At 34.2% G+C, this 23,645-nt stretch overlaps 1 protein-coding gene across 1 annotated transcript in view; it reads left to right on the forward strand.

The window, feature by feature from the left end:
- Nucleotides 1-23,645, forward strand: part of ITGB8 (integrin subunit beta 8) — a 32,419-nt gene that overhangs the window by 1,596 nt on the left and 7,178 nt on the right. The window contains exons 2-8 of the mRNA XM_015810793.2: nt 10,465-10,550; nt 11,567-11,738; nt 17,343-17,589; nt 20,418-20,583; nt 21,084-21,242; nt 22,770-22,865; nt 22,946-23,035. Coding sequence (XP_015666279.2) covers nt 10,465-10,550; nt 11,567-11,738; nt 17,343-17,589; nt 20,418-20,583; nt 21,084-21,242; nt 22,770-22,865; nt 22,946-23,035 — 1,016 coding nt within the window. The remainder of the gene's footprint in view (nt 1-10,464; nt 10,551-11,566; nt 11,739-17,342; nt 17,590-20,417; nt 20,584-21,083; nt 21,243-22,769; nt 22,866-22,945; nt 23,036-23,645) is intronic.

Consider the following 23,645-nt stretch of genomic DNA (forward strand, 5'->3'; position numbering starts at 1 on the left):
CATCTCTCTTGAATTTGTCTATACACAAGCCAAGAAAAGTCTGGATACTTCCGTCTCAAAACTTCTATTGATTTGAGGCACCATTCACCACTACCACTCAGATATAGCAAGTCTTTATAAGATGGCGCCTCCATAACCACAAATCTTGGTATAGTCAAAAAAATATGTGATGGTATCACCCAAATTGGAAGTTTAACATGTTCATGTTTTCCATATGCATGATATGAAAAACTATAAAGAAGTAATTAGCTAAGATGTTATCACTAATTACTACTATTTGAAAGTAAGTACATGCCTGTACTTACTTCGGATAATTTAATAGTCCTAGACTTTACTTTTTGCATACTATTGCTCCTCAGTTCCATTGGTTATAATATCTTTCCCCCCTGAATCCATTGAATAGGTGTCATCAAATTACAGGAGATTCTTGGCAGCCCTTCCCTGGTCCATGGAGTCCAGGAACCTATGATCATTGAATAAGAAGATATGGTCTTTTCAACTTCTCTGCTTTAAAACTATGCCAGATTGAGGAATGTTATTGGTTCATGAAGAGTATATGGGTATTTGCATGCTGCACTGAATAGAATTTAACAAATCAATTATAAACAGGACACGAATGTTAGATTTTCCCCTTGGATATATTAGTTCATTATCTAGACAAAATCTGAGCATTTTTTTCAATTCCCCCCCAAACATTCCATGAAATAATAGTAAAGAAAGAGTTGCAATAAAAGAATGGGTAGAAATTTTTTAGAAACAATTGAGACTATTCAAGACAATAACCTATGTGGAGAAAATCTTTCACCTCTTTCTCCTGCTTATAAATTTTTTTCACTAGCCTTCAGTCATCATGTACCATTAACTATATTATGTGATGTGTTGATCAGCACAAGGACACCCATGCAACCAGGTTACATTTGCAATTTTTATCAGCACTATGATAATTCCAAATTCTTCTGTAAAATATTCTATTGTATATTTTTAGAGAATCTATTGGACTGTTAGTGATTTTCAGGAAAAAGAGGAATTATATTTAAAATCTTAACCTGTTGTGAAACCCTTAAGATTGTTTTAGGTTGATACCTTTCTTAATAATAATTTCTATTCTATGAACTGGCACTATACTGGAAGCTTAAATCTCTCTCTTCAGATAAAGAAATAAATATTTGGATTTGGCAGGAGGACACTTACATGGGAGAAACCAAAAGGTTCCTACATATTTAGAGTTGTCCAATTAGATCTGTAAGGCCTATTTGCTGATTGCCTTACTGTGTAATAAACCTTTTCTAACCTGATGTTCTCCAGATGTATTGGGATTACCAATCATAATTTCCAGTTAGAAGTTGGAGTCTTAACACATCTGGGATGCTTACATTGAGGAATCATGTTTTGGAATGCAACTGAATATTATTTAATTTATCATATTTGTGTACTGACCCATCTACTATGAAAGTGATTTGTGGCATACAGCACTTAATTTAAAAAATGCACAAAATTAGACACAATTAAAAATTGTGCTTTTATTTGCATCTTAGCTTCTGATTTGATCAAGAAGAACTCAGCAGTAGCTGAAATCCAAAGACTAATTGCCGTTAAGCTTAGTCTGATATTTGAATTAAATGCTATAATATCTATTTACCTGAAGTACCCGATTTCCCAAATAATTTATCTGTGACATAAAACTTTCTGGGAACATGGTTTTTTCTTGTCTAAACTTTTTTAGGGAAAGATGGGAGTTGTCTTAAATGCAGAAACATCATCCTTTCTGGTAAACATATATATTATTCCATGCCTAAATACCATGGAGAGTGTGCCTTTAACCATGACAGATAAGAAGCTATCTAAGAATGGGATCAGCATACAGATTACATTGTTATGACATATCGATTCCAGATTAATTTATTCATCACGTGTACAAATATTCTTGAAACACCAGATTAATCTATTTTGGAAATATATTATTATTGAGGTAGTGAATATTATGTTCCATTTCTTGATTTAAAACATAATATTTGTTGGGGGACAGTAAATGTTTTTCTTTGCATTCAGTTTATACACCAAGTATCTGCCTGGAGTCAATTAAAATATTCATGCTGAAATAAGTATGTTGTTACATATTTGACAAGTTAATAGCTCATATTGGACATAAAAATAAACAAAGGTTTATGGAAGAAGTCCCTGGCATCTATTCTGCCCCTCCCTTTTCTTCTTCCAATCTAGCTATGGGAGGGAATTAGGAAATATTTGCTTCTGATTTCAATTAATCAGAATTACATAGTGTGCCTAAACTATAAACTGTGATTTACTTAATGGCTTGAGCTATCTTTGAAAATTAAAACTAGTCTCTTTTTACTAATCCAATTTAAGACAAATTGCAGTTTGGCTAGGTTCAGATACAATATTTAATTGAGTTTAGTCAAATACGGAAGCAACATTGAACTTGCCTTCCTACCATTATGCCACAGAAGAGGAATGTGAAAACCCAAGATTCACTGTTTTTCAAACTGTTACAATATACCAACTTATTATTATGAGAGAACAAAGATTTATAGAAACATTTGCCCAAAATGTTATTCTGTCTCTCCCCATTTTTATATAATGCTTTTTAAATTTAAATTCAATCCAAAGGAAATGTAAAATCAAACTGGTTTTAAGCCAGATTTAATTATAAAAACTAGATCTGATTTTGATATCTTTATTCATCCCATTCAAAAAGAACGGGAAACTGTTCTGAATGGGTAATTAATGGCATTTAATACCTACTTTCTTGTAAAGGAGGAAGAAAGACAGAAGAGACTTTGTAAAAGCCTACAGCATACTCGTATCCATAAGAAGACACATCTTTTGTTGTGATGCTTAAATGCAGCTTTTGTAGTAGATTCTGCCATTTCAGTGGTATGCCATAAATTTTAAATCAGCTGGAACCATATCTGTATTTTTAAAACCCAAATTTTTATTTTGAAATACATTTGTTAATCTTGAAGGCTTTTATTATGGAAAAATGTTCATAATTAATAATAGCTCATTATGTTTCTTCTATTCAAAATTTAATTTGCATAAGATGTAATTAGGACATCTTGCAAGCAATCAAGAAGCTTTTGCCCATACTTAGCACTCAGCTAGTATCTTTCTCTACTAAGTCCTTAACTACTAAAGGTATAAAGTTATTGTGCATTGCTATTGTTAGCAGTGCACAAAATGGATTCATGCTATGCAGATATATTAGCAGCAGTCTAGTGGAGAGTTCATTTCCATCAAAGTGCTGCATAAGTGATATTATGTAAAAGTAAGTTTTACCATGTTGTAATTTGGCATCGTGGCTTTGTTATATTGCTTCTGTACAACAACAAAAGCCATTGTTAGACAGGAGCATGCATTTGTTAACATTGAAACTTGCCTCTCCTGCAGGCTGCTTGGGTCTCTAAATCACTTTTTAGGAAGAACTAGTTTTGAAGTGTACCAATATCAGTGAGAAGTTAGCAAATTTATGATGATCATTTCAGTCCTTTTACTTACTCTTGTCCACATAAACAAAACAAAGTACTTAATTTATGAAAAGAAACATTATGTGAAAGTAGGCTTCAAATCTGGCAATTCTTGGGAAAAGGTTTAGAATGCTGATAAGCTAGAACAGCTTTATAGCCCAGTGACAAAGAATCTCTTGTTCTGTGACTTTCACCAAATGGTAACTTAGTTTAACCAAATGAAACAAATATCTAGTGCTGGAATGAAAACACAGGTGAATGCCAAAATCATTTTTCACAACAATGTGCCTTAATTTTTTTCCTGTAATTTGAAGGTTGTCAAAGAAATATATTTTAATAGCAAGAACGAAGATAATTGTCTGATGTTAACTACATTAACTTAGAATTTGGGAATGGTCTTCTTTGACAGGTGTAATGATTCAAATCTTACTAGAATCTTTCTAGAAAGGTTTAATGTAAGAAAAAAATGTACAGTAAGCAAAAATTGCCCAGTTATAAGAGAAATAGGAGAATTCAGGAGATTTCAAACTTATGTAGATTACATAGAAGAGCTAAAAAAAACCTTGAAGGATGATATGGTGGAAGGGAAGTAAATTTTAAGCAAAAAAGGGCTTATCCTGTCTAGGGAACATATCCCACTTGGTCTGCCTACCCTTTTATCTGCTATTATTTCCATTTGCTCTTTTAGTTGAATTAGAAGGAAAAAATGTTACAAAAATGAAAATTTCCACAAGATTACATACAAAGTAATAAGTACTGTAGAAGGAAGTATGGAATTTAGGGAAATAGAGGATACCTTGCATGTACATCTGTTTTCAGGTTTGATCACTGACAATGAGGATTTTTTTGGCATTTCACCCATTCTTTGGGAGAAGGACAGAACTTAACTGTCTGCTGCACAGCCATTCTCAGGATATCTTTTAAATCTTTCCAAGGATAGAGTGGATTGTAGCGTTTTTATGATCTTTGAAAGGTTTAACCTAGTGACCATTTGACGTTGCAATGACACATTTACAACTGTTGCAGCATCCTCACGGTCATGTGATCAGAATTCAGATGCTTGGCAACTGGCATGTATTTATATGACAGTTGCGATATCCTGGGATCATGTGATCACCTTTTGCAACCTGACAAGCAAAGTCAATGGGGAAGTCAGATTCACTTAACAACTTTGTTACTAACTTAACTATAGTGATTCATTTAACAACTGTAGCAAGAAAGGTTGTAAAATGGGGCAAAATCCACTTAACATTTGTCTTGCTTAGCAACAGAAATTTTGGGGTCAATTGTGGTTGTAAGTTGAGGACTCCCTATACCTTCTTTAACTGAATTGTTTTTGTTTGGGGTATATTTAATGTGCCTATAGATTATGCAATTCAAGTTTTGAGCCACCTGGAGAATTTTATGTGAAATGAGAAAAATCTAAAGGGCTCTGAGGCTTTAATTTCTAAATAGAAATAAATTTGGCCATAAAACATGGGGAGGGGAGAAGAATGTTTTTTTGAGTAGAAGAGTCAATGCAAATATATATATTTTAATCTGGATTATGCATAAAAATGCATTGGAGTGTCATCCCTGAGAAGTAGCCCAGATGAGAAGCATAATGAGGAGTACTAGTTTTATCATTACCCTAAGGTTAAATTAACATAATCTTCTAGACTGAAAATATTTCTCCTCTCTTTTTACTCTCTGGAAAATGAGGAAAGTCCGTTCTGAAACATTTCTTCTGCCATTCCTACTTCTGTGGGCTGAGATAGCTTTTACAGGCTGGTTATTCCGTCTGTGACTCTTTCTCTTGTCTCCCAAGATCACTCCCACATGCTGTTATACCATAGGGGTAGCATGACGAATACTGAACCATTAGACTTTATTAACAGATCAATTATTTGGATACACACTTTTTGCTTATGTTTGGATATAATTTAAGGCACGGTTTAGTAGTCAGAGAATGAGCTATTCACCTTTTCCCCCAGGATCTGTGCAAAAGAGAAGTAAGAGGCATTTGTCTGTTATTTTCAGGTAAATGTAATTTGTCTAAATTTGAACATTAAGACACCGTTCTGACAATGGCTTAAGCCAATGACCCAGGACCATGAACTGCATTTTTGAAGCTGGTTTACTTAAACATAAGCAGTGCTTTAAAAAAAAAAAGGTGCTGGAACTCACACACGTCATAGAACCCGCCTTGCCTACCCTACAAGGTTCCATCCAAAAAAGGTGCCAGAACTCTGTTCTGGGAATTCTATGAGAAAAAAAGCCCTGGACATAAGATTTAAGTAATTTCAGCTTTGAAACAAAATATTGAGCTTAGTCAAGTTAAACTAATTTATTCGGTCTATATCTAAGGTTTCATCTTTTTAACTTGATTAGAAAGTTCATTAGTATAAACCAGAAGTGAATGTTCACACTTTGCAGAATGGTAGCTAAGATTACAACACAGAGAAACATTTTATTTACTTTATGTATTTGTATCCTGCCTTTATTATTTTCATTAAAAAGGTGGCGAACATATCCAACACATCTTCCTCCTCCTATTTTCATCACAACAACAATCCTATAAGGTGAGTTGGGCTGAGAAAGTGTGACTGGCTCAAAGTCATCCAGCTGACTTTCATGGCTAAGACAGGCCTTGAACTCACAGTCTCCCACATTTTAGTCTGGTGCCTTAACCACTAAACCAAACTGGCTCTCTTTTTACATCAAGCACTTTTACTCAAATACTTTTTATCTTTAAAATAAACAGCCAAACTGTTACAGCTAAATATGAGAATGTGTTAATTTGGGCACACTCGGCAGACCTTTTCCTTAAAGGAAATTGTGGAGAGTTTCAGAAAGTTTCTGGAAGTAATAGGGTAGGGTTTGGAGGTCATTACACATGTTTACCATAGTGTAAAAGGGCACCAGCAGTTAAGTGGAATGTGGTTTCTTCCTAGTTCTCAGCAGCACTTACAGAAGGATTTGCCAGTGACTCCCTCAAAGGTCTCTTTGTGGGCATTGCCAACAAGGAAATCTTTGTGGTATTCCTGTTGATGTTTTGAAGAGTATAATACCACCTACTATACTGTTAGATTTATGTATATGAGGATATCATATCAACAATTGATGAATTCAAGTGCATATTAGCTCAGAGTCTAGTTTGATTGAATAAGGAGGGCTGGTATCAAAAAACTTGGCAGCTGTTCTTTTGTTATAATCAGAAGAAAGAACTTATTTAGACCTGCTAGGAATCCCAAACTCCAAATTCATTGCTACTTTTGAACTTATTGTTGCCACTCAAGCAAGACAGAAAAAACTAATGTCCAAGAACTGTATTACTATAGGTGAATGAATAGAGAAGTGTTACATGAATGATTTCAGTTTATAATTTCTTAAACTATTGTGTATTGCAAGAGAAAGATTAAGGTGCATGGGAAAATCTTATAATAATCCAGAAAGAAAACAAAATGAACTAAATGATTTCAAGAATGTTTAAAAGATGAATAATAGTTAATATTTTCATGTTTGAAAAGTATACATATCAGATTCACTTTAATATAGGATTTTGATGAAAGGTGAAACTTGAAACTTGAATGGCAACATCACGAGAATTTGAGTGAAAATAATATCTTTTGAATTATTTTTGTTTGTGAAGCATATTTAGTTTTTAACAAAACACTAATTCCAAATATATACAGATATTGAAAAGAATCATCTTTTGCTTGCCATGAGAAAACATTTCAGGAGTAAAATTAATGTGAATGAATCTCTCCATTACATTTGATCAATATAAACTAACCGTACACATTAGCACAAATGAAAAGATTTAAATATAATGCAAATCACGTGTCAGTTATTTTAGTATCTTTAAGGTTTCCTGAGATAATAGTAACCTGTAAGGTATTGAGATAGGCATACATTTAATTCCAGAACTGTCTGCTTTTTGGACAGATCTAGCTTCTTGTTTCTCCATCACTGCTCCTGTTCTAGGATTTGAGAATCAAAGGTCTTACTGCTGGTTGAATAACTATGTACTGGTCTTAGATAACCGACTGATTTTAAGAGAGCTAATTATAATGTTAGAGTCCATGTAATTAATTTTCAGATTAAAGAATTTGATTTGAACATTCTGCGGCTTGCATATTCTAAATCAGGTTTACCACTGAATTTCATCTTGCCCAAAGAATACATTCCCCACCCTTACTCCCACAGTATTTATTCGTGCAATGCCTGGTCTATTAAGCCTTATTTAGGAGAGTAAAATGTAATTCTCCTAGAATGCATAAGTTGATATACAGTTTGATATTGCACAACTAGTTATGCCTGAGGGTTTAATACATACTGTATATATTACTGTTTAATGTATGGGAATAAATGTGGCTTCTTTTGCTTTAAAATACCTAACTGATACATATTTGTTATTTAACTAAAGCCAGTAGAAGCTTGCCCCTTGATTTTTGACAACACAGATATTTGGTTCTACAGTTTTGTCTGGATTCTGCTAATAAAATAGTAAGAAAATTCTATACTGAGCCAAGCAATAAAAATATTTCCAGCTTTATTAATGTGAATGAATCTCTCCATTACATTTGATCAATATAAACTAACCGTACACATTAGCACAAATGAAAAGATTTAAATATAATGCAAATCACGTGTCAGTTATTTTAGTATCTTTAAGGTTTCCTGAGATAATAGTAACCTGTAAGGTATTGAGATAGGCATACGTTTAATTCTAATTCTTTAGAAGTAGAGTGGCAGAAAAATATTTTCTGAATGAATATATGTCTATAGATGTTATTTCTATAAGAAATTATTGGACCATATTGTTAACCTAACAGATTTTGAATGGTATTTTTAAAATTATGTAACCCTAACTCATGTTTGTCTCCTTGCAATATTAATTAATATATGATTTTAAAACAAATATAGTTCATAAAGTCTTGTTACAGGCCATTTCTCTTGCCGTCTTCTATAGGTATGCAGTCGTTGATTTGTTATTAGACTCTGAAATACTAATAACAAAATTAGGTTATTAGATTATTTTTCCTATAGTCAAAACTTGCATAGATTCAGAAGGCAAAAAAGAATTCAGCAAAGGGCAATAACAAAACAGTACACCATTGTCAGCTGTATGAAGCAGACTACATAAAAAAAACCCAATCCCACAGTAAGACTATAGCTACAGTATCCTTTAATGATATAGATTGTAATAATAGAATCTTCCAAGTCTACGTATATTTTATCTTCCATTCCCCTTATATCCTCACTGAGTCAGAGAGGAGGCACCTATAATATTATCTATAATGGTTTCTTAAATAGGGCTGGGATAATGTCCTTTCTGGGATTTTAGACAGCTAATGCCTGTTACTGGAAAGACCTGCCTTCCCAACTGTGGGCTTGGTGGAAGAAAATATTAGAAGGTATTGGCCAACACTTTGGGAGGGCAACAATGTAGAGAACATGGATAGCATTCATACTAAATTAAATGGACTAATTGTTTGAGAATAATTCATCTTACTGATATATTTTCCCCTATAATATGTCTCAAGACACTATATATTTCAGTGATCTAACTTTTGGTGAACTACATAAAGTTGGTGATAGAGACAAAGCTAAGTGATATTATTTTTAAGTTTTTAATCATGCTAGAAATAATGCAGCAAAAAAATTGAAATAATAACTATTACGTAACATGATTATCTTTCAAGTATGAATTCGAATAAACAGGCTGAAATGAAGACTTAGAAACATTTAAACCATGAGATTCTGTGGTTCTTGTAATCGAGTTCTTTGCCATGTGTTTTTAAGTACATATTACCAAAATATATTTTGGAAGGTTGTTTTGGCCTGCCCTAATTTCAAAATTGTTTTTAATGTAAGGCACTCACTTTTTAATGAAAAGAGTCACTGATATTTTAGTTTCTTTCATTTCTTGTTTGGCCCATGCTGAAAAAAGAGACCTATCATTTAATAACAAAATGTTACCATTGCTGTTGTAGAATTTGAAATAAACGCACCTTTTAATTTTCATTTTCTATGGATATGGTTGCTATACTGAAACTCTGCAAAGTGACTGAACACAAAACAGATTATATTTCAATGGCTGTCTTCCAGTATCCTCTGACAAAGGGATGAAAATAGTTGATGGCATGCTGTCCTTTAGTACAGTACAAACTTCTAACAACATATCAAATATACAAGGGATATGGTTTGGAAATAAACGGTAGTAGTCACAGTAACATAGCCAAATTAGAGCAGCTTTTTAATCTGAGACATAAATGCTCCATTTATGGCAAATTATAGTTAAGATTAAATTTAAGAAAAATTGGTAGATAGTAGATATAATAGTAATGTTAGGAAGCAGTTGGATTTTTATGAAATATGTACCCTGTGCCTTCTTCAGCTTGCCAGTTCGACAAGTATGTTGAAAAAGGTATAATTGTAGCAGAATTGCCATAAATGAACCAAGCAGGAACCAAATTGTATGTAGCTACTGGCTGAATCAGAGTAAGTGACATATGGCATTATAGCTGTTGATCAAAAATGCTCATCATCCTTAGGAAGAATGAATGCTGGGAATTGTAATTTAATAGCTTCTTAGTGCTAAACATTGTTTATCCCTGGCTTGAGGATAAAGAAGCAAGCACAAACTCCAAAAAACCCTCAAAGATATTACTACTCAGTCACCAAAATTGTTCTGATGTCTTTACTTGCTTGGTTGCTTTTCAAAAAGAGAGAGGATGAAAACCTTATTCCAAATTTGAAGTTTCTAATACCTTCGACCACCAACTCATCATGAATGTCCGTCTTTGTCTGTTATGATTGTATCACTTCCTATTTTGGTTAAAATCAAAATGCTGATATTATCTTCATGCTTTCCAGTAGAGCTGGCTATTTCTAAAATAAAAGACGTCATAAGTACAAGGATTAACATTTTATAAATTATGTCTTGGTCCTCCAAATGTTTGCAATTAGTTTAATAGTTTATTTCTTTTTGTAGCAGACAACAGATGTGTCATATCAAATGCAGCAACATGTACTGCCTGTCTTGCAGTAGGTCCTGAATGTGGTTGGTGTGTTCAAGAGGTAAACAGTTTATTTGTATTAGTCAGCTATTATTATTATTATTATTATTACCTTTCCTTCTCCACCTATACAGTAGGATTTTGCAACACTTCAATTTTGATAGGACAAGGCTTGGGAAATTCCTGGGATTTCTCACATTTAGCAAATTCCAGTGATTTGAAAGCACATACACATACACAAAAATACACAAAACTGACTTGAATACTGACTTGAAGGCACATACACACGAAAGCCATAAGCTCAAACCTAACCTCTTTCCCATATTCTCTTTTTTTAACAGCATCACTCCGTTACAGTGATGGATCAAGCAAGCAAATTTAATAAGTAAATAAATAAAAATATCTTATCTGCTACTTCATCTAATAAAGTTCTTCATTAAAGTAAGGAGCTACCTTGAATCAGACAGAGGCCACTAAGATGAATTCTTATCCAAGGTTTTAGTTGCCTCAATATTCATGTAGAATAACATGAATAACATGTAGAAATAAGCTTATTTATGATCTCTTAATTAAAATTAGTCTGAAATAATAATGTTTTAGTGCTTTCTCCAAAAGAAAAGAGAGAAATAATTTTTATCTGTTTAATGACGAATTCTATAAAGTTCATCTTCTTTCCTATGGGCACATGAATGGGCTTCCAATTTGCCAGACTCAAGTAGCTCCAAATTATCCTTTATATCTTTTATCCTTTTCATCTATTATTACAGACATTAAAGATGAATACCAGCATTTTTACTTTGTCTTACGGTTATATATTTTACGTTTATTACTACTGATGCTGATTTCTTATAAAATATGTGCTTTATTCCCATCCTCATCAGTTTTGTTGCAATGTGCAACACTGTCTCACCTGTCTTCAAAAACAGTGGTATTATAAATGGTTTGGTTATGTTGACTTTATTGTTGGTTTGGGATAATAACTTTTTGCTTATATGATGTTATATTTTCTGAAAATGAAAGTTCTCCCAACTTCTTATAATTTTGTTATGTATTTTGCTTTCCCCTCCGTTCTAACAGGATTTCATGGCTGAAGCAAAACTGAAAGAAAGATGTGACATAGTTTTACATTTAATCCAAAGAGGCTGCAAGCCAGATTTCATAGAAAGTCCTAACATTGATGTAACAATGCCCAGCAATGAGGCTAATATTCAGGTTATACCAGGAGAAGCTTCAGTGCAGCTGCGTCCAGGTTTGGATATCAGAAATATTGTTTTAATTTAAAAACTACATTTTGTCTTTGGCACAATCTAAGAGACTGAAGATAAAGAACCTTAGATAAAAATTCTAATATGTTTTTCCATAATCAAAAATAGATTCTGAAGATTTGCTTGGTTTTGAGAAAACAAATGAAAGGATTCTAAATTATTCAAAAACTACAACTGCATAATCTTTTAGATACACTAATTCAGTTAGTTGTGTACTTGGACTAAAATTACCTACAATAATTGGTTCCAAAGATTTTTAATGTTCTTGCCGTCTTCTTAAATAGCTAATGAGCCTGGGTGCTGCTATTATCCACTGTTTTAATTTCTACTAACCGTTCATCAAAATTGGATAATTAAACTGAATCACTCTATATTTAGTTACTCATCCCTACATTCAAATTTTGTAAATGACACTTTGTTTACATTGCCTATATTTCTTAGGTAGATTTTATTTTCTTAAATTGAAGACAGGAATATTTTTCCAGGTGTGAAACCTGACTCTGACTCCAATAAGCATCTTCCCTTCCCATGCATGAATGCCTGTAAGCGCATACAGGCACATATACACAGAAAGACACATAAACCAACAGTAGAAATCTACCAGTAATCAACACTCAGATCAGCATTGATTAACTCCAAGGTTAACTTCAAACCAACAATCAAGTAAGCAATACCCCAATCAAGAAACTGCCACAGAGCCATTAGTAAACAGCCCAACCAAAGAATCTGTCCCCACCCCCATCCAGACAGACAAGACACCAGAATATAAACTGACAGCAGACAGCACCTCCTTACTAGCACCAGTGATGTTACCTAGTTAGGGTAATGCAAGAAAACAAGCAAGCTCAGAGAGCACCAAGAACCTCTCATTTCAACTCTGAGCTACAAATATTCTCCTTCAGTGAGATCTACCAGTAAGCATTATACTTCACTTCTGCTGCACAATGCCTGTCATTCATTCAGTGCTGGCTGCAAACTAGCCTTGATGTATTGCCAGGAGCAAAATATTCCAGCTGCTCTGCAAACTTGGAAAACCAGTCTCCCCCCCCCATCTTTCATCCCTCCTCATTGGTTGGAACCTACATTCCAATGCATTTCTTCTATGCCTTATTCACTGGGATCACTGACTGCTCATCATGTTCCCAATTTCCAATTTTGTTTCATACTCACTTGACAGCAAACTCCAAAAAGGATCTGCATTCTGCAGGTGGTGGGGAAAAATTGAAAGCAAAATAGGCTGAGTTTACAATGCTTTGGGAACAGCTTACAAATTTAATAGCTATGGCATAGCAAAGTTTCCTGTCATATATACATATTTAGATGTGATTTAATTTTTTTAAATAGATTCTTGTTTTCTCTTAAGCAACTAGATGCTTTATGTATGTCTTCTGAAAGACCACTTGATGGGATGTTCATTAGTTTGAGACTCTTGAGTAATATCTGCACTGTATGTGAATTAGGAAGGATTGTCAGAAAAGGCAATCAGTGATCAACCACTTGGATGAGGCTGTGGGAAGTAGAAAGTTGAATGAGAATCACAAAGGGTCAACCAATAAGGTTACATGTTCTAGTGCATGTTGCAGCTATAGATGCATATGAGAATATTTGAAGCACTTGGAGGCAATATAATTTCAGAATTGGATGTAGGCTTGTTTGCTGCAAATATCCTGCTCTCATTCAGATTAAGAATATGTAGATATAAGCTTGTTTTAATGCAAAATAGGTGCTAAGGTATGTTAATATAGACAAAAAAATAGAAATCATTGTCTATTCAAAATGCTCTTGTCTGGAAACTTAGGAATTTAATTTGATGATTACAGTTAAGGAAAACAAAAACTCCATTCTGACAAGCTAATTCAGTTTGTGGGAGTTATCTAGAAGTTTGGGAACTCTGGTTAACTTCATTTGTAAAAATGTAACCTGAACTTTAACATTCTGGTTTGTCCAATTCTGGTTCATACATCTAGCTCCAAAAAATCTAGATGTATGAACCAGATACATATAAAGGATTTTCTTTGAGCTACCATTTAACTACAGCAGAATTATCTTGCCAAACATATACCTCGTCCCTAATCCTTTTGTAAGTGAAGGGGAACTTCAGACTGTTATTCATCTGCCTACAGTTTCCCTACCCAAATATTATTGTTTTCAACATCAGCACAATTCATTATTGGTCTAGTGCATTGTACCAGGACTCCTCATTCTTCTTGGTAAATTAACTTGCTTACAATAATATTTTTAAGTTGATTCCAGCTGCATTGAAGGGCTAATTTCTAGTTTTCTCAGTCACTATGATCAAAGAAAGTATAATATATTCAATTTACTAGCTCCTTGAAAAAAATGTGTTTTCATAACTATAGTATTTCAGTGGGCATCACCTTGCAAGATTAGTGTAGAGTCATGTGGAATTGACCACAGTATAAATCTAATAAATACATAAATTAGCATTGTGTATTTCAATGGATGTATACAGAGCTCCTTTTCCATATCTGTACTGATTTTAGTGACAGCTTTCATTCCTCAGCATTAAAGACAGTTCTCATTCCAGCATTTGGGTAGCTCAGTTAATACAGCAACCTGGCATTATCATAACAAATATGTTGTTTGAATGTTGCAACCAATGTAGATTTTCTGGCTATTTCAACATATGTAGAATTAAGGAAAGTACCAGTACTTTTTTTGCAGTCATGGAGAAAGCATAGAAGAAACAAATGTAGATGAATATACGTGTACCAGGAAAATATTTCAGGATCTGTGTCAATCACCAGGACAAAAGATATTTATCTTCTGAGCTTTTGGACTAGTGCTGGAGCCCATCTTCAGGGAACTAGCTAGAGAGAAGTTCTGGCTAGATAGAAATTCAAAAATCTGTTGTCCTGGTGACCTACTCAGAATGGATCTTGAAGCAAATGTGGCTCAATTGACACTGATTGCAGGTACTTCTATTAATGGTGCATTCTTTTACAATCCTTTACTACTTCACACAAAATCACATACAGTATCCTAGAGTAGACAAACAGTCGGCTGTGCACATTCTCTAGGGCATGGAAATTTAAAAATGCATCAGTGTGCTCAATTAGCATGTGAAATTTCCACAAACTTAATACATCTACAGTACTATCAGTGAAAACTACCTAATTGTTTCCTATTGGGAAAACATTATAGTAGTCCTTGACTTATAACTATTCATTTAATGACTGTTCAAGTTTATGACCAGGTTTCACACTTGCAACTGTTGCAGCATCACCATAGTCACATGATCAGAATTTGAGCACTTGGCAACTGGCACATATTTATGACAGTTGTGCTGTCCCATGGTCATGTGATCACCATTTGTAATCAAGCAAGCAAAGTCAATGGGGGAAGCCAGATTCACTTAACAACTGTATGATTCACTTAACAACTGCAGTGATTAGCTTAACAATTGTGGCTTAAAATGAGGCACAACTCACTAAACAACTGCCTTGCTTAGCAACAGAAATTTTGAGCTCAGTTGCGGTCGTAAGTCGAGGACTACCTATTCACATTTGTGGTAGGAAAAGGTATGTTCAATAAAAGCCTAGGTAGTTATAGTGCTGTTAAAGGGCTAGGGAGCTTTGCTGCTGGTTCCATCCATAGCATCTTTCTTTTATTTCTACCTTAAGGAACTATAAGTACAGATAGAACATGAATATCTGCAAAGAGGAACCTAAACTAGATTAACTGTGATGGGTTGGATAAACTCAGTTGTACCAGATTTCTGTGCACGCACATAGACCTTCATGCACCTAAGCTGTTCTAAGGCAAAAATGCACATACTCATATGAAAATGGTATGTTGACGATGGCAAAGCTAATGCTATAGCTCTAAAATCTACCTTTAGATGACTTATAAGGAGGTTTAAGTTGATTTCAACCAATAAGAATGATCTTAGAAGTTTAGATAATTTCTCAGGGCAACTTGGCCAATCTTTTCATTATCCTATTCTATCCCCTTATAATAGATGCCTTGTGCCTGATAATAAAAGAATGTAGTATTCTGAGCCAGCTGACATTTCAGGAAAAAAATCTCCAGTTTGTTGAAAATCAGCTTTTAACATATTTCTAACATATTTCACATTTTATCCTCTTTCAAGGAAATTGGCATAAAATAGATGAGTTTATCTCAATGTCCCTGGCCTTGCAGCAGTCCTGTTAGAGATGGCAGGAGTTGCCTGAAGCCACATAGTTTGTCTGTTTATATAAACCCACATAATTTTCTTATTATCATTAGCAAAACACAGGAAATTACAGTTGTGGCAGAAGTAATATTTCACTGAAGTAGTATTATGAAGTAGATTATTACTAATTCTGCTACAAGAAATGAGTTTGCATAAATTCGGAAGGGAAGTGTTAAGGAGAAAAAGGTCGTTTTGAAATCACATATGCTTTTTATTACTTCCTATCAAAGGAGCAGGAACAAAAATAAGTGAGGATATACAGTATATTTTACATTTTTTAATTACCATAGAAGTACAGTGTTGTACTTTTTCCCCAGTTACGGAAACAAATGCTAGCCCTGATGTAAAATGGCATTCATCTCCCTCAGGTTTGTGCAGCGCTGCTGCTGCTTCAGCTCATTCCCCTCCCCTGCTACACTTGTCTAGGATGGTCGCGTACCACCTTCCAGGTGCCAAAGTACCACCTGTGGTACGTATACCACCGGTTGAAAAGCCCTGACTTAGAGAATCTTATAGAAGTAGTTGAATGTCCAAGGGAAGAAGCAATTCACCTATAAGAAAAATGGGTAAGTTTGGCTCTCTCTACCTGAATATCTAAATCCCATTCCCTCTGCTTAAATTCTGCCAAGGTTTTTTCTAGGCCTAAAGCAAATAGGGCCAATACTGATAAGGCACTGTATTCACTCAGGATTGAAAAGTTTTTGTAAATACAGGTATCGACTTATGACCACAGTTGAGCCCAAAATTTCTGTTGCAAGTGAGACATTAAGTGAATTTTGCCCGATTTTATGACATTTGGTTAAGTCAATCACTGCACTTGTTAAGTTAGTGACACCATTGTTAAGTGAATCTGGCTTCCCCATTGACTTTGCTTGTCAGAAGGTCGCAAAAGATGATCACATGATCCCGGGATACTGCAATGTCATAAATACAAGTCAGTTGCAGAGTCTAAATTTTGATCACATGACCAGGGATGCTGCAGCAGTCATAAGTGTGAAAAATGGTCATGTCACATTTTTCAGTGCCATTGTAACTTTGAACGGTCACTAAATGAACTGTTGAAAGTCAAGGACTACCTGTACACATCTGAGATCAAAAGTATTGCTATACTTAATGATACACGTTGTATAATTATTCAGCCAAACTGCCTCTTTGTCACTAAAAGTATTATGGATAATGGGAAAAGCATAGAAAATGGAATGGCTTGAGAAGAGGTGTGTCTGTGTGTCTGTGTAAGTAACACACAGCCATATATTTAATGCTTAGTTACAGTTTTAAAAGCTAAACTAAATTAAGCTAGTAAAACTGGAAAAATATTCTGCATAGGATATGATTTTAAAATAATGTGAATATTCAGAAGTATTGATAGTAGTTCTTTTTGCATTATTAGGCTCTGAAACAAGTTTTATGCTGAAAGTCCGCCCACTGGAAAAGTATCCTGTTGATCTTTATTATTTGGTTGACGTATCTGCATCTATGCATAGACATATAGAACGATTAAACTCTGTTGGATTTGAATTATCTCAGAAGATGGAAAATATCTCCATTGATTTGCAACTTGGATTTGGATCCTATGTAGATAAAACAGTGTCACCCTATATTAGTATTCATCCCAAAAGAATCCATAATCAGTGCAGGTAAGTATTGTTAAAAATAGATATATGTAACTCAAGGGAACATTCATGGGATCACATTTATACATTTAATGTCTAATTCTCTTTTGGAAAAGTAGAGTAATGAATGAATTTGCATTTGCTTTATCTGCCACAAGGCTTCGGTAAATATGAATAACAATAATAATAATAATAATAGTAAAGTTGAAAGAGACCTTGGAGGTCTTCTAGTCCAATCCCCTGCTCTGGCAGGAAACCCTATACCATTTCAGACAAATGGTTGTCCAGTCTCATCTTAAAAACTTCCATTCACAACTTCTGGAGGCTGGTTGTTCCACTGATTAATTGTTTTAACTGTCAGGAAATTTCTTCTTAGTTCTAGGTTGCTTCTCTCTTTGATTAGTTTCCATCATTTGCTTCTTGTTCTGCCTTCAGATGCTTTAGAGAATAGCTTGACTCCCTCTTCTTTGTGACAACCCCTGAGATATTGAGGCCATGGCGCGGGGCAAGGATGGGCGGCACGGTGCCGCGGGAGGCGACGGAGCAAGGGGGGTGTCTTTTTCTTCATTGAATACCCAATTCCAGCAACCGTTCTTTATACAGTATGTTTTAGCCTCCAGTCCCCTAATCATCTTTGTTGTTCTTCTCTGTACTCTTTCTAGAGTCTCAACATCTTTTTTACATTGTGGTGACCAAAACTGGATGCAGTATTCCAAGTGTGGCCTTACCAAGGCATTGTAAAGTGGTATCAAGACATGATCTTGATTCTATCTCTCTGTTAATGCAGCCTAGTACTGCGTTGGCTTTTCTGACAGCTACAGCACACTGCTGGCTCATATTTAAGTGATTGTCCACTAGGACTCCGAGATCCCTCTCACAGTTACTACTATTGAGCAAGGTACCACCTATACTATACCTGTGCATTTGGTTTTTCTTGCCTAAATGTAGAACCTTATTTTTTTCACCATTGAATTTCATTTTGTTAGATAGTGCCCAATATTCAAGTCTGTCAAGATCCTTCTGAATCTATCTTCTGGAGTGTTGGCTATTCCTGCCAGCTTAGTGTTGTCTGCAAATTTGATAAGTTCCCCATCTATCCCTCAGCCAAATCATTGATGAAGATGTTGAAGAGCACTGGGCCCATCACAGATCCCTGGGACACCCTGCTACACACTTTCCCTCCACGTAGATGCAGTTTCACTGAGGACCATATGCTGAGTCAACCAGCTACGAATCCATCGGATGGTGATGCTATCTAACCCATATTTTTCTATCTTAAAAAGTAATAGCTTGTGGTCTACTTTATCAAATGCCTTACTAAAGTCCAAGTAAATTATATCCACATCATTCCTCTGGTCCTCTAATTTTGTCACCTGTCAAGGAATGCAATAAGATTTGTCTGGCATGATCTGTTTTTGACAAACCCATGTTGACTTTTGGTAATGACTTTGTTTGCCTCTAGGTATTTGCTGATTCGTTGATTGATTATCTTTTTCAGAATCTTCCCAGGTATTGAGGTCAGGCTGATAAGTTTGTAGTTTCCTGGATCCATTTTTTTCCTTTTTTTGAAGATGGGAAATACATCAGCTCTTTTCCAGTCTTCTAGTAATTCCCTGGTGCTCCAGGATCTTTGAAAGATACAGTTCAGTGGTTCTGAGATTACATCTGCCAGTTCCTTCCGAACCTTGGTATATAAGTCATCTGGTCCTGGTGATTTGAACTCATCTAGGGTGGACAGATGGTCACTTATGATTTTCTTGTCTATCTTAACTTGTGTTTCTAATCTGTTTTTTACCGTACTGCTTTTGATAGGTTGGATTGTTTTTTCCTTTTGTGTAAAGACGAATTCAAAAAACAAGTTAAGTAGTTCTGCTTTCTCCCTGTTGCTTGTCACCTTCTTGCCACTTTCTCCCACTAATGGACCAATCATTTCCTTAACCTTTTTCTTGTTTTTTACATGTTGAAAGAAGCTTTTTTTGTTATTTTTGACTTTTGTTGCAAATGTTATTTCATTTTGAGCCCTAGCTTTCCTCACTTCATCTTTGCAGGCTCAGGCTATTTGCTGATATTCTGCCTTAGTTATATGCCTCTATTTCCACTTTTTATAATTGTCCTTTTTGTCTTTCAATTTATCAGAGAGTTCTTTATGCAGCCATGCTGGTTTCTTTTGAGAGCTGTTATTTTTCTTCTTCGTTGGTATTTCTTTGCTGATATATGTGTGGGAGGTTAGGAGGAGAATGGAGAATGGCAGAATAGAAATGATGTTCACTTTTACTTATGCTAAGAAGGATAGTTGTATTTTTTAAAACAGTTTATTAATCATTTTTAAAGAAAAAATAAATATTTGCATTATTTTCTCTCTGTAAGTAGCATATTTCCAATTTATATAATTCACTTCTGAGGCAGAAAGTTACAGGTGGATTTTTGAGGCCAGCTTACTCCTCCATAAAAGTCACAATTTTCTGTGGCTATATACTGTATGACTTCAGTGATAAGAAAAATAGAGATATTTTTAAAATTGTCCACTTCTTTGATATTGTAAATTTTGCTACCATGTGCAAATAATTGACACTTACACTCTTACCTATCTTTAGGATGTACATGTCCCAAAAAGTAGTTAAAAGTATTTTTTTCTGAACTATGCTGATACAATCAAGTCATAGTAAGAAACTTGAATTAACAGAAGATTAATAATAAGCTGTGGAGGGCAAAGATAATTCCTATCTCAGTCTATGAAGCCTAGAAATTATTAGTATAATGTTATAAATCTCTGCTGTGCTACATTTCCAAATATAACTAGTTTAAAAATTCTTTGTGGGAGTTACAAAGTAGTATTCTTTGTTTCCAAACAGTGATTATGAGCTTGATTGTATGCCACCTCATGGTTTTATTCATGTTTTATCACTGACTGACAAAATATCAGAATTCAGAAGTGTAATTAATAAGCAGAAAATCTCTGGAAATATTGATACACCAGAAGGAGGCTTTGATGCTATGCTTCAGGCAGTGGTTTGTCAAGTAAGCAATAACAGATAATTTGACGTTTTATTTTTCTCTTTGGGGGATGATTTGATCTTGTAATGTTGCAATGTTATATGTAAATGATAATTCTTTGTGAAACCATGTTACTTTCTACTATAGGTTTACACTCTTTAATGAATTTATTACCACTTTTGCCTTCTATAGCCATCAAAATACTTTGGGGATATATTTACAGTGAAAGTTTGGATAAAAAGAAATTGTCCTTCAAATAAAGGATTTGATACAACCAGCAGTATTTTAGATTCTTGATTTAAACCCTTTTCAATAGAACTGGATCACCATAGTGGATCAACCATGTGACTTTGTCCCTTCAGCTGCTGGATAGTCTGATATTTTTGTTTAATTATAGCCCATTTCATTTTGCCAGCCATTTTTGTGAATTGGAATATACAGATGCCTTTTTAAAAAAGCAGTACAATATTTCCTAGCACCTGTACTTTCCCTTACAAAGCTTAACATTTATTTATTTATTGCAGAACCATATTGGTTGGCGCAAAGAAGCAAAGCGTCTACTTCTGATGATGACTGATCAGACATCTCATTTGGCTCTTGACAGTAAATTAGCAGGGATAGTCATTCCAAATGATGGAAAATGCCATTTGAAAGAGAACGTGTATATCAAAGCAAACAGTATGGTAAGGTGTATGTCATATTTTGGGGATAATTCCTAACGCATTAGAAATGCCTTTGTGGGAATCATGTTCTGAGAGATATGAACTTCTGCTCAAACTATCTCATTCAAATTATTTCATGGTTTTGATGAATCAGAGAGAATACATAATACATTTGTTCTTGGCTAGAGTACCCTTTATCTCTATAGACCTTGGCTGAGGTAATGATTGATGACTAATAGAAGAGAATATTGCTGAAACTGTTGGCATGAATGTTCCTGCCAGTAAGGGTACTTATATTCAAATGCATTAATTATTGGAGATCTTCAGTACTAGGGACATTAAAAATTGAAAACTGGTTTTATGCAGTTGTTGAAGAAAGCATTCTCTTTCCCCCCTCAAATATATCCCTTTGCAATAAAAAGTGAAGTGGTTAAGCTTGGACATGCATGCAGAGAGATCTAGAAGTAATTTCTAAAGTTGTAAAGCAACAAGAGTTGCTTTAAAGATGCAAACAGAGATTATTTACGTGTCTTCCTGCATAATACAAAGTAGCTCTCTTAAAGCATTTGCATAGTTTTACCAGGTTGTTCCTTTTCAGATTTGCAGAATACCCAATTGTTCTGGAAAACGTAAACCCACTTGATCTCCTCTTTCAGGTTTTTATTGTTTTCAGGATTATTTTACTTTGGAGTTAAAATATGATTGCACACTTGTTGATTAGATTGATTAATTGATCTCTCATTAGGTTCTGCATTGTACTCTTTGCTTTGTCTTTAGAGTCAAGAAACTTTAACAATTTTAACTATATCCAGAAAGGAAGAAATTTGCCATAGTAAAGAATTTTTTGTGAACCCATTCCTACTAATCATGTTTCTTTTGTATAATACATATGCTGCTATGTTAAAAGTTTCCGTTCATTCAGAAAAAGAGTGGTCAGAATTTTTTATTTAAAAGTATTTCATTGTTTTTGAAACATCCACGTGTTTCAAAACTTAAATATCCTAAAAACATAGAAATTGAAAAACTACTAGGAAGGTCTATTTATTGAACAAATAGCATAAATCTGTAACCATTTTCTGCCTTGCCAGCTTTGGCCCTTGTACTTGGGATGATAAATAATACTTTTGTAACTCAACTATGCTACTAAGCAGGAAAAAAAGGTTATCCTGTTAAACATTAGGTTAAGTTGCATTGTGGGCTATTATATGAAATTGATGATTTGTACAAAATTATCTTACTAGGAAACTTTTTAGCCTTTCCATTACTTGCTAATGGTTGTGGTGATGGTGGAATTTCAATAACTCTTCAGTAAATGATTGAATTTCAGTATGTATTTATAGATGGCTAGTAAATTGTATGAAGGGTCTTGGTCCTAAATTAAATGTGTGAACGTAGTTTCTTATTTTTTAAAAGGAATTGGAATTATTAAAGAATTATTTATATTCATATGTATATGTACATATGTTAGTTTCTTTAAGTAAAATGTTAGGATTGGTAATTATAATAATCTGTAAAAGCCACATTATGAGTCCTCTTTCTGATCTGTAGGAGTACCCATCGCTTGGCCAACTTTCTGAAAAGCTCATAGACAACAATATTAATGTAATATTTGCAGTTCGAGGAAGCCAATATCACTGGTATAAGGTATATTTAAAGATAAAACAATTGTTACTTGGGGATAAGAAATACACTGGCATTATAACCATAAACTAATATTTTTACAGGATCTTTTGCCTCTGCTACCAGGAACTATTGCAAAACAGATAGAATCAGAGACAGCAAATCTTGGGGATTTAGTAGTTGAAGCTTACAAGGTATGTTCCAATAACACTAATACATCATTATAATATGGTGTTTATATATTCTTTATTTTTCAAAATGCTTATTAAAGTTAATATTTTGTAGATTTTAGACATATGTTACAGGAATATGTTCAATACGTACATGTATCTCTATAAAATATAAAAATAAAATTCCCTTCATAAATTAATGTGGTTGCAGTTTTTGCTTTAATCAATTGCTTTTTGTGATAACAATTGTGCAATAAACTAAATAAGAGATATTAAGGGTTCTACTATTTTCATATCAACGAGGATCTTTTTTATACTGTGAAACAGCCATTGGACTATTTTGAGAAATAAATTAAAAATCCTACAGATATTTTGGAACTCAACTCAACTCCCTGTAACCTCAGATATCTTGGTTTATAGCAGGATTTTGGAAGGTATGTTCCAAAAAATCTGGAAGGCAGACTAGCTACCTCAGTACTATTAAAGAAAAAGTCTGAAACTTCTGCAGGTTTCTTTTTACACACTTCTTTCTGTTTCCTCATGCTAATTTTCAGTTAGGTTGTACTACTCACATTGCTAGTATATATATGTATATGACATTTTTATCATAGATAATTCTTAGCATATCTATGAT

Source organism: Protobothrops mucrosquamatus, unplaced genomic scaffold, assembly GCF_001527695.2.
Source record: "Protobothrops mucrosquamatus isolate PMUCROS unplaced genomic scaffold, P.Mucros_1.0 scaffold21, whole genome shotgun sequence".
Lineage (NCBI taxonomy): Eukaryota > Metazoa > Chordata > Lepidosauria > Squamata > Viperidae > Protobothrops > Protobothrops mucrosquamatus.